General features: G+C 53.7%; 1 protein-coding gene across 5 annotated transcripts in view; it reads right to left on the bottom strand.

Annotated features, from left to right (window-relative positions):
• Positions 1-4,396: 4,396 nt before the first annotated feature.
• Rasgef1a (RasGEF domain family member 1A) overlaps positions 4,397-18,802 on the bottom strand; it is a 103,226-nt gene continuing 88,820 nt past the window's right edge. For 4 of the 5 annotated variants that reach the window (XM_045137509.1, XM_045137510.1, XM_004669153.2 and 1 more), the window contains exons 2-13: positions 13,662-13,865; positions 12,804-12,926; positions 10,042-10,179; positions 9,094-9,315; positions 8,643-8,717; positions 8,175-8,267; positions 7,636-7,738; positions 7,485-7,564; positions 6,730-6,921; positions 5,311-5,434; positions 4,992-5,064; positions 4,397-4,789 (exon numbers count right to left, since the gene is read on the bottom strand). In XM_045137509.1, coding sequence (XP_044993444.1) covers positions 4,765-4,789; positions 4,992-5,064; positions 5,311-5,434; positions 6,730-6,921; positions 7,485-7,564; positions 7,636-7,738; positions 8,175-8,267; positions 8,643-8,717; positions 9,094-9,315; positions 10,042-10,179; positions 12,804-12,926; positions 13,662-13,859 — 1,446 coding nt within the window. In that variant the 5' untranslated portion in view covers positions 13,860-13,865 and the 3' untranslated portion in view covers positions 4,397-4,764. Of the gene's footprint in view, positions 4,790-4,991; positions 5,065-5,310; positions 5,435-6,729; positions 6,922-7,484; positions 7,565-7,635; positions 7,739-8,174; positions 8,268-8,642; positions 8,718-9,093; positions 9,316-10,041; positions 10,180-12,803; positions 12,927-13,661; positions 13,866-15,954; positions 15,979-18,802 lie in introns of those variants that run through there. The other variant, XM_045137513.1, reaches the window with a different exon arrangement.

Here is an 18,802-nt window from a genome sequence, read left to right as displayed (position 1 = left end):
AAGTGTCGGGTTTTCTTCTCTCAGGCTCTGCTCCAAGAAGCAATCAGGCCACTCTCTGGGCAAACAATTCCAAGAGTGACTTTGTGTCCAGTGCCTCAACTGGGCACTCTTGTACTGAGCAAGTTGTTAACTGATCATATTAGGAATCAAGTAATAGACACACCTTTCAGGTGGGTGTGTGAGGGCCTTTGCAGGAAGGACGGAGGGAGGGAGGAAGACCTCTCAGAATCCTTGCAGCGGAGGACTATTCATAAAGAAACTCCAAGAGAACACAGGGCCTTCTGTCTGGCTGCCCGAGTTACTCACTGGTGTGGACATCCAACCTGCTAACTGCCATCTTTCTCAGACATTGGATCCAAGCTTCATCAGCCTTCCCACGTGGACTGAAGACCATCAGCTTTCCAGGAATCCTCCATGCCTTCAGAGCCACGGTGGGACTGTTGAGGCATCTAGCCTCATGGACTAACAGCTGTGAGGATCTCTAAGTCACCATCTTACAGACAGCTATTGTTGGACTGACTGTCCAACCCGTATCCTATTAGCCAGTCTAATAATTCTTCTTTGTAATATATTCTTATTCTTTCAGTTCTGCTCCCCTAGAGAACCCTACTGCACCTATTATACTTTCAAACTTCAACTCTGCCCCACTCTCTCCTTCTGTAATTCCAATAGCATAGGTTAAAGTTATTGTGTATTCTGTATCTTGTGACCTTATTTTCAAACTCTGATGTGTGAGGTTCTAGCAAGTGCTTCCAAGTTATGAGCAAACATATTTGGAAAAGAACCAAATTGGGCCTCCAGGTCTGAGGTTATAGCTCAGTGGTAAATGCTTGCCTGGCAGCTAGCATAAGGCTCTGGATTAAGTCCCTAGTGATGCTAATAATAATAATCAATCCAAATAGGGCACCTAGAAATAAAAAAAAAAATGATAGCTGAAGTTTAAAACCTAACAGATAGGTTTAACAAAAGATTAGACAAAGCTAAGGAAAGTTTAAAAACCATAGTGTAAGACTTCTTCAGTTGTGTCTTAGGGATGGTGCTGCTTGAAGGTCATGTTAAAATACACTCTCAGGGGGCTGGAGGCATGGCTTAGTGGTTAAGGAGTTTGCCTGCAAAACCAAAGAACCCAGGTTCAATTCCCTAGGACCTACGTTATCCAGATGCACAAGGGGGCGCATGTGTCTGGAGTTTGTTTGCAGTGGCTGGTGGCCCTGGCGTGCCCATTCTCTCTCCCCCTCTTTCTCTGTCAAATAGATAAATAAATAAAAATAAAATATTTAAACCAAAAACACACTCTCAGCTTAGTCGGGTGGACTGGTGTAATTTGATCTGCAAAACCTTGTGAAGCTCACTGACATGTAACGTGTCTCGATGGTGAGTTTTTCCTGCCTCCATTCAGTAGCAAGGGTCAAAGTAAGTCGTCCTTTAGTTAAGGAAGAGCATTTTATTGCAAGATCCCTGTTATATCAAAAGGTGGTTTTTGGTTGTTTTGTTTTGTTTTTTTGAATGCTAGCTTTATAGAGAAGGGACACTTATTTGATATCTCTAGATATCCATCCTCTCAGGAACTGAAATGGAAGCTTGTAGTCCCTGTCTTGCAGAGCAAAAGCTGAGCTCAGTTCTCTGTCTGCTCTGGGTTTATTGTTGTTGTTGTTGTTTTAAGAGAATTTGGTTAATTATTTATCTATTGCGTGCGCACACATTTCATACGTGTTTGTGCAGGTGCCTGTGTGCTGTTGAACACATGTGAAGGTCAGAGGGTAGCTTTCAGGTGGGCGGCCTTCCATATATATATTTTTTTTTTTTTTTGGAGGCAGGTCACTTGTCATCTCGGCTCCGTTCACAAGCTGCCGGGTTCTGTTTCTACTTGCTCTTCTCACCGGAGGTACGCTGGAATCACAGCAGCTTGCCACAGCTTCTGGCTTTCACGTGGGGTCTGGGGATCCAGGCTCTGATGTTCAGAGTTGCGCGGCAAGTACGTTATCCACTGGGCCCTCTCCCTAGCCTTATCTGGGTTCTTGCATTCACTAGGATTTGTGAATTTTCTGGAACTTTGCTGGTTGTTTCCATTGGGCTGATACTTCATTTCCAAGGTGCCAGACATGGGCAGGGTGCATAATTTGCTTTCTTATACCTTTCAAAGTTGTTTTTTTTTTTTTATTTTCCCCCTCAGAGTGGCCTTGAACTCATGGCAATCCTCCTACCTCTGCCTCCCAAGTGCTGGGATTAAAGCTTTTATTTTTTAAAGCATATTTTTACTCAACATTGCTGAACACTCATATTAAGTGTTCTGGTTATATTGGGGTAGATATTTGTAGCAGTTTTGGCAACCCCTCACCTTCCTCACAATATCTTCTTGACTTCCTTTTTGAGAACAAAGATAAATTATGTTTAACATCATCTAAACCAGCCTGTTGAAGGGTTGTAAAAAATTGTTTTCTGTTTTTTATTTTTTAATTTATTGACAACCTCCATACATATTCAGAATGTACTCTGGCCACAGCCCCCTCCCACCACCTTCCTTTGCTCTCTTCCCCACCTCCTACTAAAGCACCTCTTCTTTCCATCTAGTTCCTCTTCTATTTTGATGTCCTTAAATCCCAAACTTGCGGGGATCATTCCCCCACATATGCTGTATGCTGGTTTTGCTGTACACTGGGGGCGGCGGCACGTCTTTGCACTGGACGCGTGCTCCTGTGAGAAGGGCCTTATTATCGGCCTGGCCTCGTGGATCCTGAGCGCTGCAGCTCTCTAAGCATCATGCCTTGTTTCCATGCTCACCCAGCAGAGGTGCTCCATCCTTGCCCCAAACCTGCCAGACGCAGCCGCAGCAGGCCCGCAGATACAAGGCCCTGACTGGCCTTTACGGTCCTATTAAGTAGGTGTTCGGAACTCACGGGACCGCAGGCTTCAGCTGCCAGTGGCATCCTCCGGAAACTTACCTTGACTCAGCGGGCAGGACCAGAAAACCTCTCTGGGTGCAGCCTAGTCGCCCTATCACACGAGGCATTGGGAAACCCTTTGCTGGGATGCTGTCGGGGACAAAAAGTTCCTTGCTGAGGGTCCCCTTGAACACCCAGCAGGGGGTCCCTGCAGTCCGCCCCTTCCTCCCCTCCTGCCCGGGGCTCAGCAGCGCACGCACATGGAAAAGGGAGGGAAGCAGTATGTTCTTTATTGATGCAAATACATCCAGTCACACCACAACTGACACCCTGCATCATTATAGTACAGCTTTCCACTCAGAGAGCAGCTCCGAATACCAAAACACCAAATCTGGGGTGTGTATCAAATCAGGGGAATAAAGTAGCAAGTGTAGACACTTTTTCCAAGTGGGCACTGAAACCAGCACCCCTGAAGCACACACACGGACTGAAGGCTCTTTAACATGGTACGGAAAATGGGTCTAACGTCATATTCCAAATATATATTCTTGGGTTTCCCAGCCTTTGTTTCAAAGACATAAAGCGATATAGACTATCAATATACAATCTGTACTAACTAGAATGTCTGAAAAGTGCAAACACACTGTGACAATACAGTGTAACTATTCAGCTCTCCAGGTCTGGCCCCTCCATCTTCCAGGTTGTCCCTGGCAGCTCTGGGCACGGGGGACCCACCAGTCTTCGCCGGGCTTCTTGACTGGAAGCCAAGCACGTTGGAGGGGGCCAGAGCCATCCCGCCCACGGTCAGTAAGGCCCAGGGTTCACGCCTGGAAGTCGGACATGGAAGGTGGAGTGTACTCTTCTGTTTGGGTTGGAAAAAAAATACCTCTCGGCAGCATTGGGCAGTTTGGTCTGGAAGAGCGCCAACCAATTCCCCTTGGGGGACCTCCCACCGGACACATCCACTTGGCGTCCCTTCCCTCTTGTGTGTCCGTTTCGAGCACAGCTTTAAGTGCCGCCGCCCTCTGGTCTGCTTTGTGTTCATCTCTCCATCGCAGCACAGTGTCTCAGTTACAGCCAGAGAACCGACAAGGCCACCACCACGCCCTCCCCTGCATGAGCTTAGATCTCCCCCTCTTAGGCTAAAACACAATTAAAGAACAACTGGCTAGACATATTCTCACAGGAAATAGGCTGTTAGGCGTCCACCTGCCCCTCCCCAACCCCATAAATCCCTGATAAAGGAAAATGAAAATGTAAACTTTGGAGAGCCCATATGCAAAGGTTCCCTTCCCCAAGTGCACACGAGACCTCCGGGCCCCTCCAGCCCTTCCTACAGGAACCCGGCGGCCAAGGCTGCTGAGGGTGGGCACCATGCGGCCCAGGGCAGAGCTGGCTGCAGCTCCAACGGTAGAGCAGGAAGACCCCCGTACCCTCTAAGGCACTAACCCCAACATCAGGAGACACTGGCTGGAAAGGTCCGAGCCGGCAGGGCTCACATTGGTTTTGGTTGGGTTATTTTAAATAGTTTTTTTTTTTTTCTCATAAGATGTTAATAATCAAAAGTAAAAAATAAAAATCTGCATTTCATTAGAATAAGGTGTTACCATGGATACCATCTCCCATGATACTCTTTCCCCATCCCTCCCCAAAGCAGGGCCCCGCCCTGTTTAAAATAAATAACAATAACAACAACAAACAAAAACAAAAAAACTTTGTAAGTGCCAAAGGTTGATGCATGAAATAATTACCATTTTCTTTTTCATAAAAGTTATATACAAAATGGACCCCAACCAGTGAGGTCTCCTCATCTCATCCTGTATCTGTCAAGATTCAAACTTGGTTCACGAGCGGGCTTCATCCAGCAGCTCCAGTTGCGTCCTCAGGCTCTGTTCAGGAGAGTGGTTCTATGGGAAGACAAGGCTGCGTCAGGATCATCCGAGCAGACACAGACAGACCTGTGTCTCTGTGAGGGGAGATATGAGGGGGTGTCCATCCAGCCCAGTCTTCAACCTCCTGCCAACCTGGACCCCTTGAGGAAAGGCAGATCTGCCCTTGCCACGCCAGCCCTCTCCCTCCCTAGGCTCAGATGTCCCCGGCATGTCCTACCTGAGGGCCTTCCAGCTGTCCTTTTCCATATGGTTCTCAGGACCTTCGCTTTCAAAGGAGGCGATGAAGAGAGCTGAGGGACAGAGCAACCCTGAGAGCCGGGCATCCCCAAGGGAAAACTGTACCAAGTTGTCCCTTCCGGGGACATAGCCATAAAAGGGGACCATGACCTCCAGCTGGGCCATAAATGGTTCTCTGCTTTGGAGGACCACCCAAGACTGTCTTCTAGAGCCACCCAAGAGGGCAAGGTGCCTGGGAAGGAATTAGGACATATATGCAGCTGAGGAAACAGGCGTGCTGCCAAGGACATCTCCCTCACCTTCCTCACTGTAGATGGGTGCCGTGAGCAGGTAGTTTTGAATCTTCTTGTCCTTCTCAAAGGGACACTCGACCTGTGTCCATGTCATAAACTCATGGATCTGTCTGGAGATTTCCCAAAATTTCTGAAGAGACAAAGAAGCAACAAGATACTCATGTCTCACCTGAGCTCGAAAAGCACAGCCAGGGACCGAGGTGCAGAGAGTTCCCGTCTCTGTCGCCTGCTCACGTTCGTCCAGGCAGGACACAGACAATGGCCCATGCAGCAACAGAGCCAGCCGGTCTTCCCGAGTCCATTCTGTCCTGTCTACAGGCCTTCAGGCTGTAGCAGGGCCTATGTCTTCCCTTGCATGAGGACCCAGAAGGTCCCCCTCTGTGACTCCAGCCTGAGGCAGCCCCCCCCCCCAGCTGCACCCAGCATAGCAGAACTTGCAGGACAAGCCATAGTCTTCCTCAGTAGGGCCCGGGTAGCAAGGCCCAGTACCCACCCACTTCTACACTCCGGAGAATTTGGTGCCCTAACTTCCATAGGTCCCATTGTCCTGACTTCCATCCTTGGCCAGGTGCCTGAGGTCCGCCAGGCAGGTTCGTCGCCTCCATCTGGAACACTCTGCGACCACCTCATCTCTGGCCAAGTCCCTTCTTTCCTAAAGCCCTCCTCATTCCCTTCTTAGCTTCTTTTGTAGGGCTAATGCTAGAGCTGGGATCCAGGTGACAAGATCTGTGACCGGTCATCCCTCCAGATGGACAGAGGCCACACCTCACGTCTTATGGCTGAACAGCAGCCCTGATCCAGCTGGCACTTCCAGACGGTTACGTCAGGATGGGCTTCCCAAAATGGAGTCACCAAGGACAACAGGATGGCGACAGGCACCAGGAAGTGGGTCATCCACATTCTTCAAGGAACCGTCCAGCCATTATCCCTTCCTTGCCTAACAGTGCCCGCCTCCCAGGTCATGATTTCCTGGCCCCTCATCTTATAAGTCACCTGATCACTGTTCTGGTGTCACACCCTGACTATCTTAGATCTCCCCTAAAGAAACCTTTTTTATTTTTAATTCTTAACTTTTCCCTTCCTCACCTTCCCCCAACTGAAGCTCTCTGTATAGCCCACTGTCTACGATCCCAGGTTGATTGCTTTGCAATTGAGAGTCAGTCCTGACAGCTTGTACTTCCTCCCCCAGCAACCCCCACCCACCCCCCCGGAATAAAAGCTTTCATCTTTGCCTCAGAGTGGTCCGCGTGGTCTCAGTCACTCCCCGATCCTTACACAGATCTGAAGGACCTTTTGGACCCCGGGCAGGGCTTGGGAACCTACAACTCTGCAACTGGGACACAAAGCCACTGCCTGGCAGCTGTGGCCATACATGACAGCTCTGCCTGCCCCACCCGCGCTGGGACCTCAGGGGGTTGGGCTCACTTTGAAGTTAATGTGTCCATTGGGAAGGTGGTTGGTGTGGATCTTGTGCAGGAAGTAAATGTCCTTAACAAAGAGGTTGAACACAGGGATGACAATCTTCTCGCGACTGCTGTTGGCCGTCTGAGACCTCTGCGTCGCCCCCTGCAGGGCTGTGCGGTAGTTGCAGAAGTTGCTGGACGGGTCCATGTGGTGCTGCATTCACACAGGGAGAACGGAATGAGTCCCTCAGACCTACTCGGGATGCCCTTCTGCAGAGAGGAGGCGGCGACTGAAGATGGCACCATCCAGGTGGCACCTGGAGTCAGCACAAGGATCCCAAGGTTTCTACTGAACCCTCGGGCCTTGGAAAGCGATACAGAAATTTCCTGCTGGGTTTAAGCTCCCTCCTTCTAAGCTCCTTGGCTCCTCTACCCAAAGCAACCGCGGCGACCTGACCAGCCCCACAGTGCTCAAACGTCTTACAGAAACAAAACAAAACATTCCGTGGATCAAATAGATTCTTCCTGCCTACCCCTGGGGGAACTTGTGCAAAGAAAAGGCCAGGCTGCTCAGTGGCTAGCCCTTACTAATCACTGTCAGAATCCGTCTTAGGTGATGACAGTTCCATCTAGAGCAGCAATGCCAAGGAGAGCTTAAGTACCCACCACCTTAGGGCGAAGGAGCCAGGCCAGTTCTGTGTGGCAGCAAAGACGCCGCCCCAGCTGCTGGGGACCCCTCTCTGGCCAACACTGCACAATAAACTCAAACACCGGTACCTCTAAGACATCGAACTTGGCTGTCTTGACTTTGGACCACGTTTTCTTCAGCCGTGCCACTGGACTGAGGTTCATGCCGGCTGCAAGGGCATAAAGCCGGGGTCAGAATGTGGGGAGGCACGGGCAGCCCCAGCCCCACCTGGACACTCACAGATGATGGCCATCATTGAGTTGAAGTTCCCGATATTGAAGCACTCTCGGGCCACGTCGATGAAGAACTCCAGCATGCGGGTCCGGTGTTTCTTCTTCAGCACCTGGAAGCAGTGTGGGCTCGGCCTCAGCCTCGGTGTGGAGCCACCGAGGGACCACTGGGCAGAGGGGGCAGGAAGAACCTCTGATTTAGCTTCCGGGGCTAGCAGACGTGAGCTTGTATCTTGAAGGCTCAGAGGAGCACCCTAACACTGCTCCAACAAGGAGCGGGCCACCCGCCTTAGAAGCCATGAGGACCCAGACAGCACACCCAAGGTGCCCAGGGGCGCTGGATACAAGAGGAGCCCTCCATGGAGAAGGCCTCTGCTATGTACAGAATTGTTGTATGTGGGGCTTTTGGCAGGGGCATGCACCAAGGTCCTGGCAATGGGCACTTCATGCATTTATTTGAGGCTGAGGGCAGGAGTTTGGAACTTTGCGGGGATGATGATGGAGGAGTGATTAGCCACCTCACCTGGGTCTACTGTGGGGCACACTTACCCGGCACACCTCAGTAGCCACCAACATGCTTAAGCAGTTGAACCAGTTGTCATAGGCCTCCAGACTATAGGTCTTCGTCATGTCTGCTCGGCACTGGGGGACAAAGATCACAAGGCACCCCAAAGGCCCTGGTTGGACAAACCAGCCTCTATGGCTCACCTGGTCCCGCCACACCCATGGGTCACACCTGCCTGCTCCTCGGCTGCCCAGCACAGGCTAGGCCAGCCATCCAGGCTGGCTCCTCCCAGGACACACACCCTGTGGAGTCACCACTTGAACCCCTGGTGCAGGCCCAGGACAGCCAGTGAGGGCCATACCTATCAGGTTCCGCGACCCAACGCTCCAAGGAACTGGACTTATGCTGAGCGAAGCGTGCACCCAACCTGTGTGTGTGTGGGGGGGGGGTTGCAGGTGCCAGGCTCTGCCGGGCCGACCACTAGCCATGGGCTTCAGAGGGCATCCACTCACCTTGTGATTGTCCAGGGAGTCCATGTGGCTGAGGATCTGCATCAGGTCCTCGGGGCGGATACTGCTGACCCTCTCCTGCAGCAGAAGACAACACAAGCAGAGGACATAAAGGCAGGGGGATGTGGCAGAGGCTGTGGGGTTCCCAGGGCACAAGCTCCCCGCCTTCTCCCAAGGCCTGTCCTCCTTCCTAGAGCTATCACAGGACATGCCCAAGCCCTCTCACGCACAGGGCTGCCACACACCCTTGCATGGATCCAACACCAGGTACAAAGACACCCACTGCTAGGTGGGGGCACATCCAGCCCGAGGTGGTGGCAAGGTACTCTTTCACAGACTAGTCTCTGCAGTGCCATGCATGTAAAAAAAATCCAGGTCCAGCCACGCCGGCCAAACAGTGGTGAGCGTGGCCCAGCCCCAGCCCACGCCACGCAAAGCATGAAGTGCCACTGACCAGTTCAATGTGAGTCAACTGCTGGGCCAGCACCAAGGGGTCACAACACACTCCCAGGATGTCCTTCTGGGTGGCTGGTGGCTTGGCCTTTAGGACGGGCCCTTTGTCCATGACCGGTGGCCGGAGCTTCTCCCGTAGCTCCTGGAGTTGGCTGCGGGCAGCCAGAGACAGCAGCAGGCTCTGAATCATTTGGGCAATGGCTTTCTTCACGGTGCCGTTCTCCTGCCGGGGGGAGGAGGGGGGCCAGAACCCCGTGAGGGTGCTGGAGTAGGTTAGAGGCAAGGCCCCCAGTGCCATGCAAAGCCCCATCTCAGTTCTAGGGTCATGCCTGACTTGAGCCCTCATGTCTGCATGAGCCTCTGGGTCCTCAGTGGCAGTGCCGGGCACAGAGTGGTTCCCTGAGAACCACCGGGGGAGGTGAGTTCAGCAGGGTGTCCTTTGGGGAGAGCCGGAGGCAGGACCAGAAGTGGGCTTGTGGATCTGAAAAGCAACTTGCCTAGAGGCAAGGCAGCACAGCCCCCCAGGCAGAAAGAAGGGCTTTCTCCCTTCATGGAAAGGCCTAGGATCCCTGGCCCCCCGAGTCCCTCGCTGGGCTCCTAGGAACAGAAGCCGCTCGGCACGGGGAGCTGTCAGTCCTGAGGAGAAGCTGCTCAGCGCCTCAGTTTCCATCTGCGCCAAGGCCAAGATCAAGCTGGGAGACAAGGAAGGACAGACACCTTCCACAGACACCCCGCACCCCGTTCCGCGGTGTGAGCGTGCTGAGCGCACGGTCACGGTGACAGCTCCCCGTGTCGTGTTGGGAGTGCGTGGTCCGGCCCACTGTGGGCCAGCTGAGCTGCCATCTGTGGGTGCCACTATCTTAGAGGTGACAGGGGAGGTGCTGTCCCCCATCACCTTCTCACCGCAGACACTGAGCAGCGGAGCCAGGGGCCCAAGGGAGGAGCTCACCTCATCACACTGAGTGACTCGGTGTGCGATCGCCTTCAGCTCAGCCATGGCCTTCTCATCCTGGAAGTCGTAGGGAAAGGCCTCTGTCCACTCCTTCAGCAGCTGCACAATCTTGGTGGAGAAGGACTTCAGCTTCGCCTGGCCAGTGGGAAATGAGTAAAGGCTCCACAGACCGGAGGTAATGTCTCCAAGTGGTACAAGTTCCTCCCTCCCTCAGGACCCCAAACCTCAGCATCTGCGCTGTGTCCACACTGGGATGAGAAGCCTATCTGTTCCTTATTTCCCCACAAACCGGGTTTCTCACTTAAATTCATGTTCAACAGCAACAACAACAAAAAAACCTATCCCATCACTACCATGGCGTAGAAAATTATTTTGCTTGCTATCATCATTAAACATCAACCTATTAAAAAGTATTCCTTGGGCTGGAGAGATGGCTTAGCGGTTAAGCGCTTGCCTGTGAAGCCTAAGGACCCCGGTTCGAGGCTCGGTTCCCCAGGACCCACGTTAGCCAGATGCACAAGGGGGCGCACGCGTCTGGAGTTCGTTTGCAGAGGCTGGAAGCCCTGGTGTGCCCATTCTCTCTCTCTCCCTCTATCTGTCTTTCTCTCTGTGTCTGTTGCTCTCAAATAAATAAATAAATAATTTTTAAAAAAAAGTATTCCTTGAAGCGGTGCGTAGTGGCACACTTCTTTAATCCCAGCACTCTGGAGGCAGAGGTAGGAGGATCACTGTGAGTTCGAGGCCACCCTGAGACTCCATAGTGAATTCCAGGTCAGCCTGCGCTAGAGTGAGACTCTACCTCAAAAAAAAAAAAAAAAAATATTCCTTGAAAAACCAAATAGGCCAGACGTGGTGGTGCACACCTTTAATCCCAGCACTCAGGAGGCAGAGGTAGGAGGATCGCCATGAGTTCGAGGCCACCCTGAGGCTGTACATAGTAAATCAGCCTGAGCTAGAATGAGACCCTACCTCAAAACAAAATAAAACAAAAAACCAGAATTGCATTTAATGTGACGCTCTACTGCCCTCTGTTGGTTAAAGTCGGCACATGCTAGGAGGAGGCCTGGCCCTGAGGAGGAAGCCAAGTGGGACTCTGCTCCCAGAGAGGCCTGGGTCAGGAGCCCTGTACCCCAGCCCAGCGCTGAGGTAAGGCTGCCCATTCTACTTAAGTTGCTCACACAGCCTCTGTGCCAGGGAGGGGAGAGGAGGGAACACATAACGTTCAGCCATGCCCACACAGGCGAAAACTCTCTGGCACGGCCGTGTTCTTCCCAGGCTCTGACGGCAGCTCATCACCGCCACCTTCCTTCAGGACCCCTGCTGCTTTGAGGACTCAGGGGGGCTCCCTAGACAGAGCCTGCATGTTTGTGAGCCTCTACTCAGCTCAGCCTGGCAATAACCCCTCCGAGATGTACCACCTGACCAGCCACTCTGGAGGCAGTTACTGAGTCCTAGTGAAGGGCTCAGGAACCAGATGGACGCCATGACAGGCTTCGGAGTCCTCAGTAGGCCTAAGTTTCTGTTTCCCAGAAAGGTCTAAGTTTTTATTTTCTGGTAAGGATGGGTTTAACAGTTACTGGAAACTGATTACACCATACATTCCTGTAGTCATAGATAAGTTTAATTCCCCTAGCCCCAGCCTGCCAACTTTGCCCGCCAAAACCCTAAGCCAATCAGAAGAGTACAAGTGCAGTCACTGTTTCAATCAACCAATCACATGCCATCCCCTTCTTCTATGTTCAAATCCCTATAAAAGCCCTGGGCTGGAGAGATGGCTTAGCGGTTAAGCGCTTGCCTGTGAAGCCTAAGGACCCCGGTTCGAGGCTCGGTTCCCCAGGTCCCGCGTTAGCCAGATGCACAAGGGGGCGCACGCATCTGGAGTTCGTTTGCAGAGGCTGGAAGCCCTGGCGTGCCCATTCTCTCTCTCTCCCTCTATCTGTCTTTCTCTCTGTGTCTGTTGCACTCAAATAAATTAAAAAAAGTTAAAAAAAATTAAAAAAAAAAACCCTGCCCTCCCACTGCTCGGGGCTCTTGTACCAATCCACTGCATTGGTGAAGTCAAGAGACCGAGCTTAAGGCCGAAATAAAGCTCCTTGCCCTTGCATACACGTTTGGTTCTCCTTGGTGGTCACTGGGGGGGCGCCGAGAATCCTCCAGAATGCCGGACCACAGAAGGCAGATCGGGCCACACCCTGCCACAGCTTGCCAGCTCCTATACAGCGTGCCCATCGCCCCTCTTTTGTACCAGACTGAACTTTTGGAAACCCAGCCAAGGGGTTGCCCCCTAGGGCCTCGGGGTGGTCTGGCCTCCTGGCCTGATCACAGAGCTGCTCGATCCAGAAGGGAAAACCACCAACAAACAGCCCTGTGAGAGCTACGAAGCAACGTTCCTACTGTGAGCAGGCAGCAGCCTCAGGACACGGCTACCTGCTCCCCGCAGAGGCACCGGTGGCTAAGGCCTCCTTCCCTATGGCTGGGTTTTAGCCACATGGGTCCTCGTGTCAGGGAACCTGGAACTGACAAGAAGGCCATCTGTTTGTGGGGCTCTGCCCTGGGCAAGGGTACAAGCACCACACCAGCCACTGCTTTCGGCATCCCGCCAGGAGCGTTCGGTCCAGGGGCACACCCGCAGAACTGGGGGGCCACTCTCCAGAGATGTGCCAGGCCACAGCTGGGCCACAAACTGTCCTGTCAGCTTTGTGACGACCACCTCTTCTCTCGGAGATGGGACAGGGACCAACAGCTCTTCAGCGTCTTACCTTCTCAGGCCCAGCCTCCAGCTGCTGCCTCTGCTCCAGGCAGATCTGCCCCACCCGGGCCAGCAGGTCATGAGGGGGCATAAAGACCCGGGAGCTCAGGAGGAACGTGAAGATGTAGGTTCTCTGAAGGAAGGGAACATGGTAAGACCCCGACTGCTCAGGTACTCCCCCCACCCATCCCAGCTGTGGACACGGTGGACTTAAAGGGGGCTTCTGGACTGGGCAGATGGCTCAGAGGTTAAGGGTGCTTGCTTAACGGGGGGTGGGGATGTTGTATGGAACCCTCAGAAGTGACACTGAGGCCTTGATGTATCCCCATCTGGAATTGCCTGGGTCCCTCAGCCTTTACACCCAACACAAAGGACAGGAAGTTCCTTATTCCAACCAAGTGAGCCAAGTTTGCTAGGGCTGCAGGCTACCTGAAGCAGGCCTTATATAGAAAGCAAGGCTGCCACGGGTGGGGCCTCTTCCGTGGGGTCGTGGGCTTCTCAGCTTAGAGCTGGGCTCCAGGAAGTAGCCTGGGCTTCCCTCACCCCACCAGGATCTCTGTGCGGACCTCGCTCTTTAACCTCCCTTCTTCCCCTAGGGCTGGGCCCTTTGTGTGTTTCTGTTTCCTGTCCCCACTCCTTCCTCCCCCATTTCGACCTGCCTTTGGGCAGCACAGAGGTCACTGCAGCTTCCTCCGCACGCACGCACGCACGCTGGTGTGTGCAGAGTGCAAGGTGACAAAGGCCCCGGAGGTGAGGCTGCCTCTGCGGCCCTTCCCATCCCCCACTGCTCTGCCCACCTCTACCGCCCCTTCTGGACCTCGTTCCCCTCCCCTCCCTGTCACTTTTCCCCCAGACCACAGGGACTCACATCAGGATAGTAGTCCACCTTTGGGACCAGGTGCTCCATCAAGGCCTCCAGGGACCCAGAGATAAGGCGTCCATCTTGAAAAATGAGGTCTCCGGAGATGCTGCCGGCACCACCTCCCCGCTCCCCCATACTGGGCTGCACCTGTCCGCTACAGCTGGCCCCGAGGATGCTGGAGAAGACCACGGATGTCTGGGGCATAGCTTCCTAGGAGAGAAGGGTAGGGATGTGAGGTTCGTCCCAGGCTGACCGTAGCCTGAGTGCGAGGAGCGGTGGCTGGGAAGCCCCAGCGACACTGTCCAGAGGGAGTCAGGTAGGCAGAGGCTGTAGTTCTGATCCCTGTCTTTTCAGCACCTGCTCTGTGAGCACTGGGCCTCGCTTCCCTGGTCTTGGCAGAGAGCCCACTTCCTGGGGTTACATGCAGAGAGAGAGGAAACCATGAAAAAAGGTACAGGGAGAGATGGAAAGATGGCGTAGTGGTTAAGGCGTTTGTCTTGAAAGCCTGGGGACCCAGATTCAATTCCCCGGGACCCACGTCAGCCAGATGCACAAGGTGGCGCCTGCGTCCGGAGTTCGTCTGCCGTGGCTGAAGGCCCTGGTGCGCCCATATTAATTCATTCATTCATTCTCTCTCTCTCTCTCTCACCAATAAATAAATAAATCAAATAATTTTTAAAATCTTAAAAAAAAGAAAATATATAGGGAACCTGTGGTCAAGGCAGCCTGAGTAATGATGCATGAATGATGGATGTGGCTGTTGTTGGTCACTGGCTGCTTAGCTCCTGGAGATAACAAACAGACATTTCAGGCCTGAAGGACAGGAGATGCCAATGTCCTGAGGCTAGTACATGCGGAGGTGAATGGATAAGCACGGATAGTGGTCTGAGGGCTGGTCTGACCAACACATGCCCCAAGGCCAGAGTGCAATGTGCTGCTTCTGAGAGAAGTTAAGAGCTTGCTCTGAGCACAGGGACCAAGGGATTAGGCAAGGAAGCTGATTGGCTGGTTTTGCAGGGAGAGCTTGTCAGGTCTGGTGGGAGGAAGGAAACAGAGCTGACCACAGGCTGGCTGGCTTGCTCTATCTATCTATCTGTCTGTCTGTCTGTCTGTCTGCCTGCCTACCTACCTACCTACCTACCTATCTATCTATCTACTGTTGATGGGCTGGAAAGTTAGCTTAATGGTTAAGCATTTGCCTGCAAAGCCAAAGGACCATGGTTCGATTCCCCAAGACCCACATAAGTCAGATGCACAAGGTGGCACATGCATCTGGAGTTCGTTTGCAGTGGCTAGAAGCCTCTCTCTCTCTCTCTCTCCCTCTCTCCCAAATAAATAAATAAAAATAAAATATTTTTTTAATTTGTTTGCTACATTAGAAAAAAAAAACACAACAACGACAGTACTGATCCTGAGCCTCTGCACAAGGCAGAGCAAGCGGCAAGGTCTGGAGAAAGATCTGGAACTTGCTTGGCTTTGGACCTGTGGAATCTGAGAGATATGCCCATGCGATGTAGACCCACGAGCAGGTAGGGCAGCATTCTGGTGCCTCCTGGGGCTGTGGGCTGCAGCTGGCCCACCCGAGAGAGGTGGCGGGTCTTCACGCGCAGCTGAGGCACGAGCAAATGCAAAGCCCTCTGTGCCCTCCGTTGCCTGGCTGTCTGCCCGGGGAGCCAGCCTTGTAGGGCTCGGGGCAATGAGGCTTTTGCCTGCCGGCCAGAGGCCTCTGAAGTCTATGCCTGAGAGTGTAATCCCCGCCACAGCCAGGTGGGGGCGCCTGCGGCCCTGGCCAGCCTGCATAGTTAGCCTCCTACCCTGGAAGGGGGGCCACCTAAGTACAGACGCCAGTGACTGAAAGCAGGCGGAGGACCCAAGCCATCTCATCATCATGCCTGCCACAGTGAGGCAGCCTCCTCCACACAGCTTGGAGGGGGTGCTGTGCTGGAGGAGGCCAGAAGCCTGCTCTAGGTCAGGGCGCCCTCAGGCTGAGAGGCGCTGTTCAGAAAACTGTTTGAAGGACCCCACAAGGACTCCTTGGCTCTTTGACCCCTGCACAGGCCAGAGCTCAGCACCAGCCATGTGCACTGGGCACAGCACACAGCCACATCTGCCTCCTTCCCCTGCTGGGCAGAATAGATGACAGTCATGACTGGGATTTCCTCCACACCTTGGACTTTACACGCATACAGCCACTCCCGTACTCCCCAACACACACACACACACACACACACACACACCACTGCACACTGAGGACTGGTCACAGTGGGAAAAGGCACGGAGCAAAGTGACACGATCTTACTTGACAGGGAAACAGCGGAGGTCTCCTTGGAATACTTGACAATTCTTTTACCAGAAAGGTTCAAGCAAAGTTCTAGGGCAAGGCCAAGAGGAGGGCAAGGCCCCAGGCACGGCATCGCCGCCACTCGGTAGAAGGGGGCCCTAACCAGAACGTGCCCCTCGAAGTCCAGCCAGACAGCAGCCCCACGGTGGAGTTGCTTTACATGGTAGATCTTGGGCTCAGACACTACTGCACCGGAAACTTGGGGGTACACTTTGTATTGGTATTCCACTAAGTCCTCCAAGAGCTTAGTGTTCAAGTCTGTGGGACCTCCAACTTGAGCGAACCCTTCATTGTTTTTTTTTTTTTTTTCTGATTGTGGAACTGAGGAATTCCTTGGGAAGGAATGCAAGTAAGTTTTCTATGCCCATGCCATCGCCGAGAAATTAGGTTTGTCCTTAACTGATCCACAAGACCAGAAGTGGCTCTGTGTTCGCCTTTGTCTCCTTTTTTCAGGCCCACACTGGTGCTCAGCGACCACCTGAGCAGTCTAACGGCACCGGTGGGTTCTCATCACCCACAAGTGGCCCTTCTGGGCCCCAGGGCTCTGTGGGCAACTCTCTCATATTTGCACCGTCCTGGGTTCGAAAGGTGACCAGCAGTTAGTTGGCGGTCTTGGTTAGTTAGCACTTCGTGATCACAACCATTAGAGCTTTTCCTCTGTGGTAGCAGCATCAGCAGCGGCTCTAGGCAGACAAACCATTGAGGGAGGGACGTGTTTTAACTTCCACTAGCTGACACGCCCCCTCCCCCCCCCCCACGAACTTCAGCAGACAGGGCCTCCCTAGTCTGTCAGCAGGAAGTCCCACCCCAGTACTGGAAAGGCCTCCTGGGGAGAGCCATGGCCAGTGGGACCCTGCCTGGGACTCTGGGGCCAGGCCAGAGACTCTTGGGAACAAGCTGGGCTGGAGGGATGGCTTAGCGGTTATGGCGTTTGCCTGCAAAGGCAAAGGACCCAGGTTTGATTCCCTAGAACCCACGTTAGCCAGATGCACAAGGGGGCACGCACGTCTGGAGTTCATCTGCAGTGGCTGGAGACCCTGGTGTGCCCATTTTCTCCCTCTCTCTCTCTCTCTCTCTCTCTCTCTCTCTCTCTCTCTCTCTCTCTCTGTGTCAAATAAATAAAAATAAATAAGTAAATAGTCAAAGAGAGGAGTCTGGGGTGGGCAGGCTGGATTGCAGCCGGACTGTAGAGGCCACATGGAAGGGACACACAGTGACAATTAAGACTACGTGACAGAATCTACGTGATCTAGAATAACACTACCACCCCCCCAGAGGGCCCACAACTGGAGACAGGACTCCATGATTAAGTCACAGCCACAGAGAGGCTGAGGAGGTCAGGAGGCAAGGTAGGCAGTTGAGAGGCACCTCCGAGGTCTGCTGGGGGCCACAGAGCCCCTTGTAAGGTGCCTCACTCGACCTTCACCACTTGTACCACCGTGTGAGCGACCGGTGCTCCCTGTAGGCCACGTGGAGGCCCAGGACATAGGGTGCCCAGCCTGCAGGAGTGCTCTAAAATAGAGCCGGCTGTGGTCCCCACCACAGCAACAGCACCCAGTTGTGTGATTCCAGGCTGGGCCTGCTTATTGAGTTCGCCTCTGAGCAAGAACTAAAGGTAACTCCTATGCAGGTGGACTGCGCTTCTGGCCCCTGTGAGTGCCAGCCTCTGGTGACTTGTACCAGCCAAACTAGGTGCCCTCGGCTGGGGCAGCGCTCAGGAGCAGGCCAGGGATTTGTCAGAAGCCATGCCGCCCAGCTCTCTTCCTCACTAGTCTGGGAGCAAGCCAGGCACTGGCATTTCCCAGCTTCTAGACACAGACAGAGTATCCGGAAGCCCAGGGAGGGGCCCGGGAGGCCCTGAGGTCAGCCAGAGACGCTAGGACAGAGCTGGCTTGGGCTGGCTTCTGAGATCCACCTTTGCCTCTGCTCCTGGTCGACATGGAGTTGGCCTGGGTGCCTGTATTGAGAGGGGGAAGTGGCTGCACCCCGCTTACCACCCATCACCCTTCAGTGCCGGCAAGAAGACGGCTAGCTACCTTCTAATTATAGGCCTAATCAACACACAAAACCGCTTCACAGCCAGGCGGGCCGAGTGACTCACTGTCTCCTTGCAGACAGCCCTGGAAAACTTCCCACCTCCCACGCTGGGCCAGATGGGCACGAGGGCAGGCCTGGGGCCCCCAAAGCTGCAGATCTACCGGGGCGGCACCCTCCCACCTGATGAGGGAGAGAAACAGTCTACATACCCTGGAAAGCCACCACCAAGGAAGGTTCAGAACCTCCTCCCTAGGTGGGGGCAGAGTCTTGATCCAAAGGGAACCGGACGCGTTTCCTCACTGCCACGGGGGTCCCCGGGATAGGGATGAGCGTGGGGGGCTTCCCAGCAGAGGTGAACCCCAGAAGCCCTTTGCTACCCATGAGACAGGACAATCTGCACGCTGGCCGGGAGTGAGATGGAAAAAGCATCCGGGTCTAGGGGCTTCCTGCCACCACCCTGTTGCCTCCGTCCAAACCCCCTGTCACTGTGCCTGACTGCGGTCTTACATGACCCCCCACCCCCTCCTCCCGCCCGGCCCAGGCTCAGCCAAGGTGCCCGCGGATCATTCGTGATGTTCCCCAGCTGGAAGTGGCTCGTGGAGTCCTGTAACTGCCCTCCTGGAGGACTGGCACCTGCTGCCCCCAACAGAGATGACACTGGCTTGGGAAGTCCCCACACAGCTGCACCCATCCCCCCAACCCAGCGTTCACCACACGGCTCTTGTCTGCATCTTGTCTGCACTCCACCACCCATGGCCATTGCACCCCC

The sequence above is a fragment of the Jaculus jaculus genome, chromosome 18, assembly GCF_020740685.1.
Source record: "Jaculus jaculus isolate mJacJac1 chromosome 18, mJacJac1.mat.Y.cur, whole genome shotgun sequence".
Taxonomy (NCBI): Eukaryota; Metazoa; Chordata; class Mammalia; order Rodentia; family Dipodidae; genus Jaculus; species Jaculus jaculus.
The sequence above is the reverse complement of the archived record's forward strand: the minus strand, read 5'-3'. Positions and strand labels throughout refer to the sequence as shown.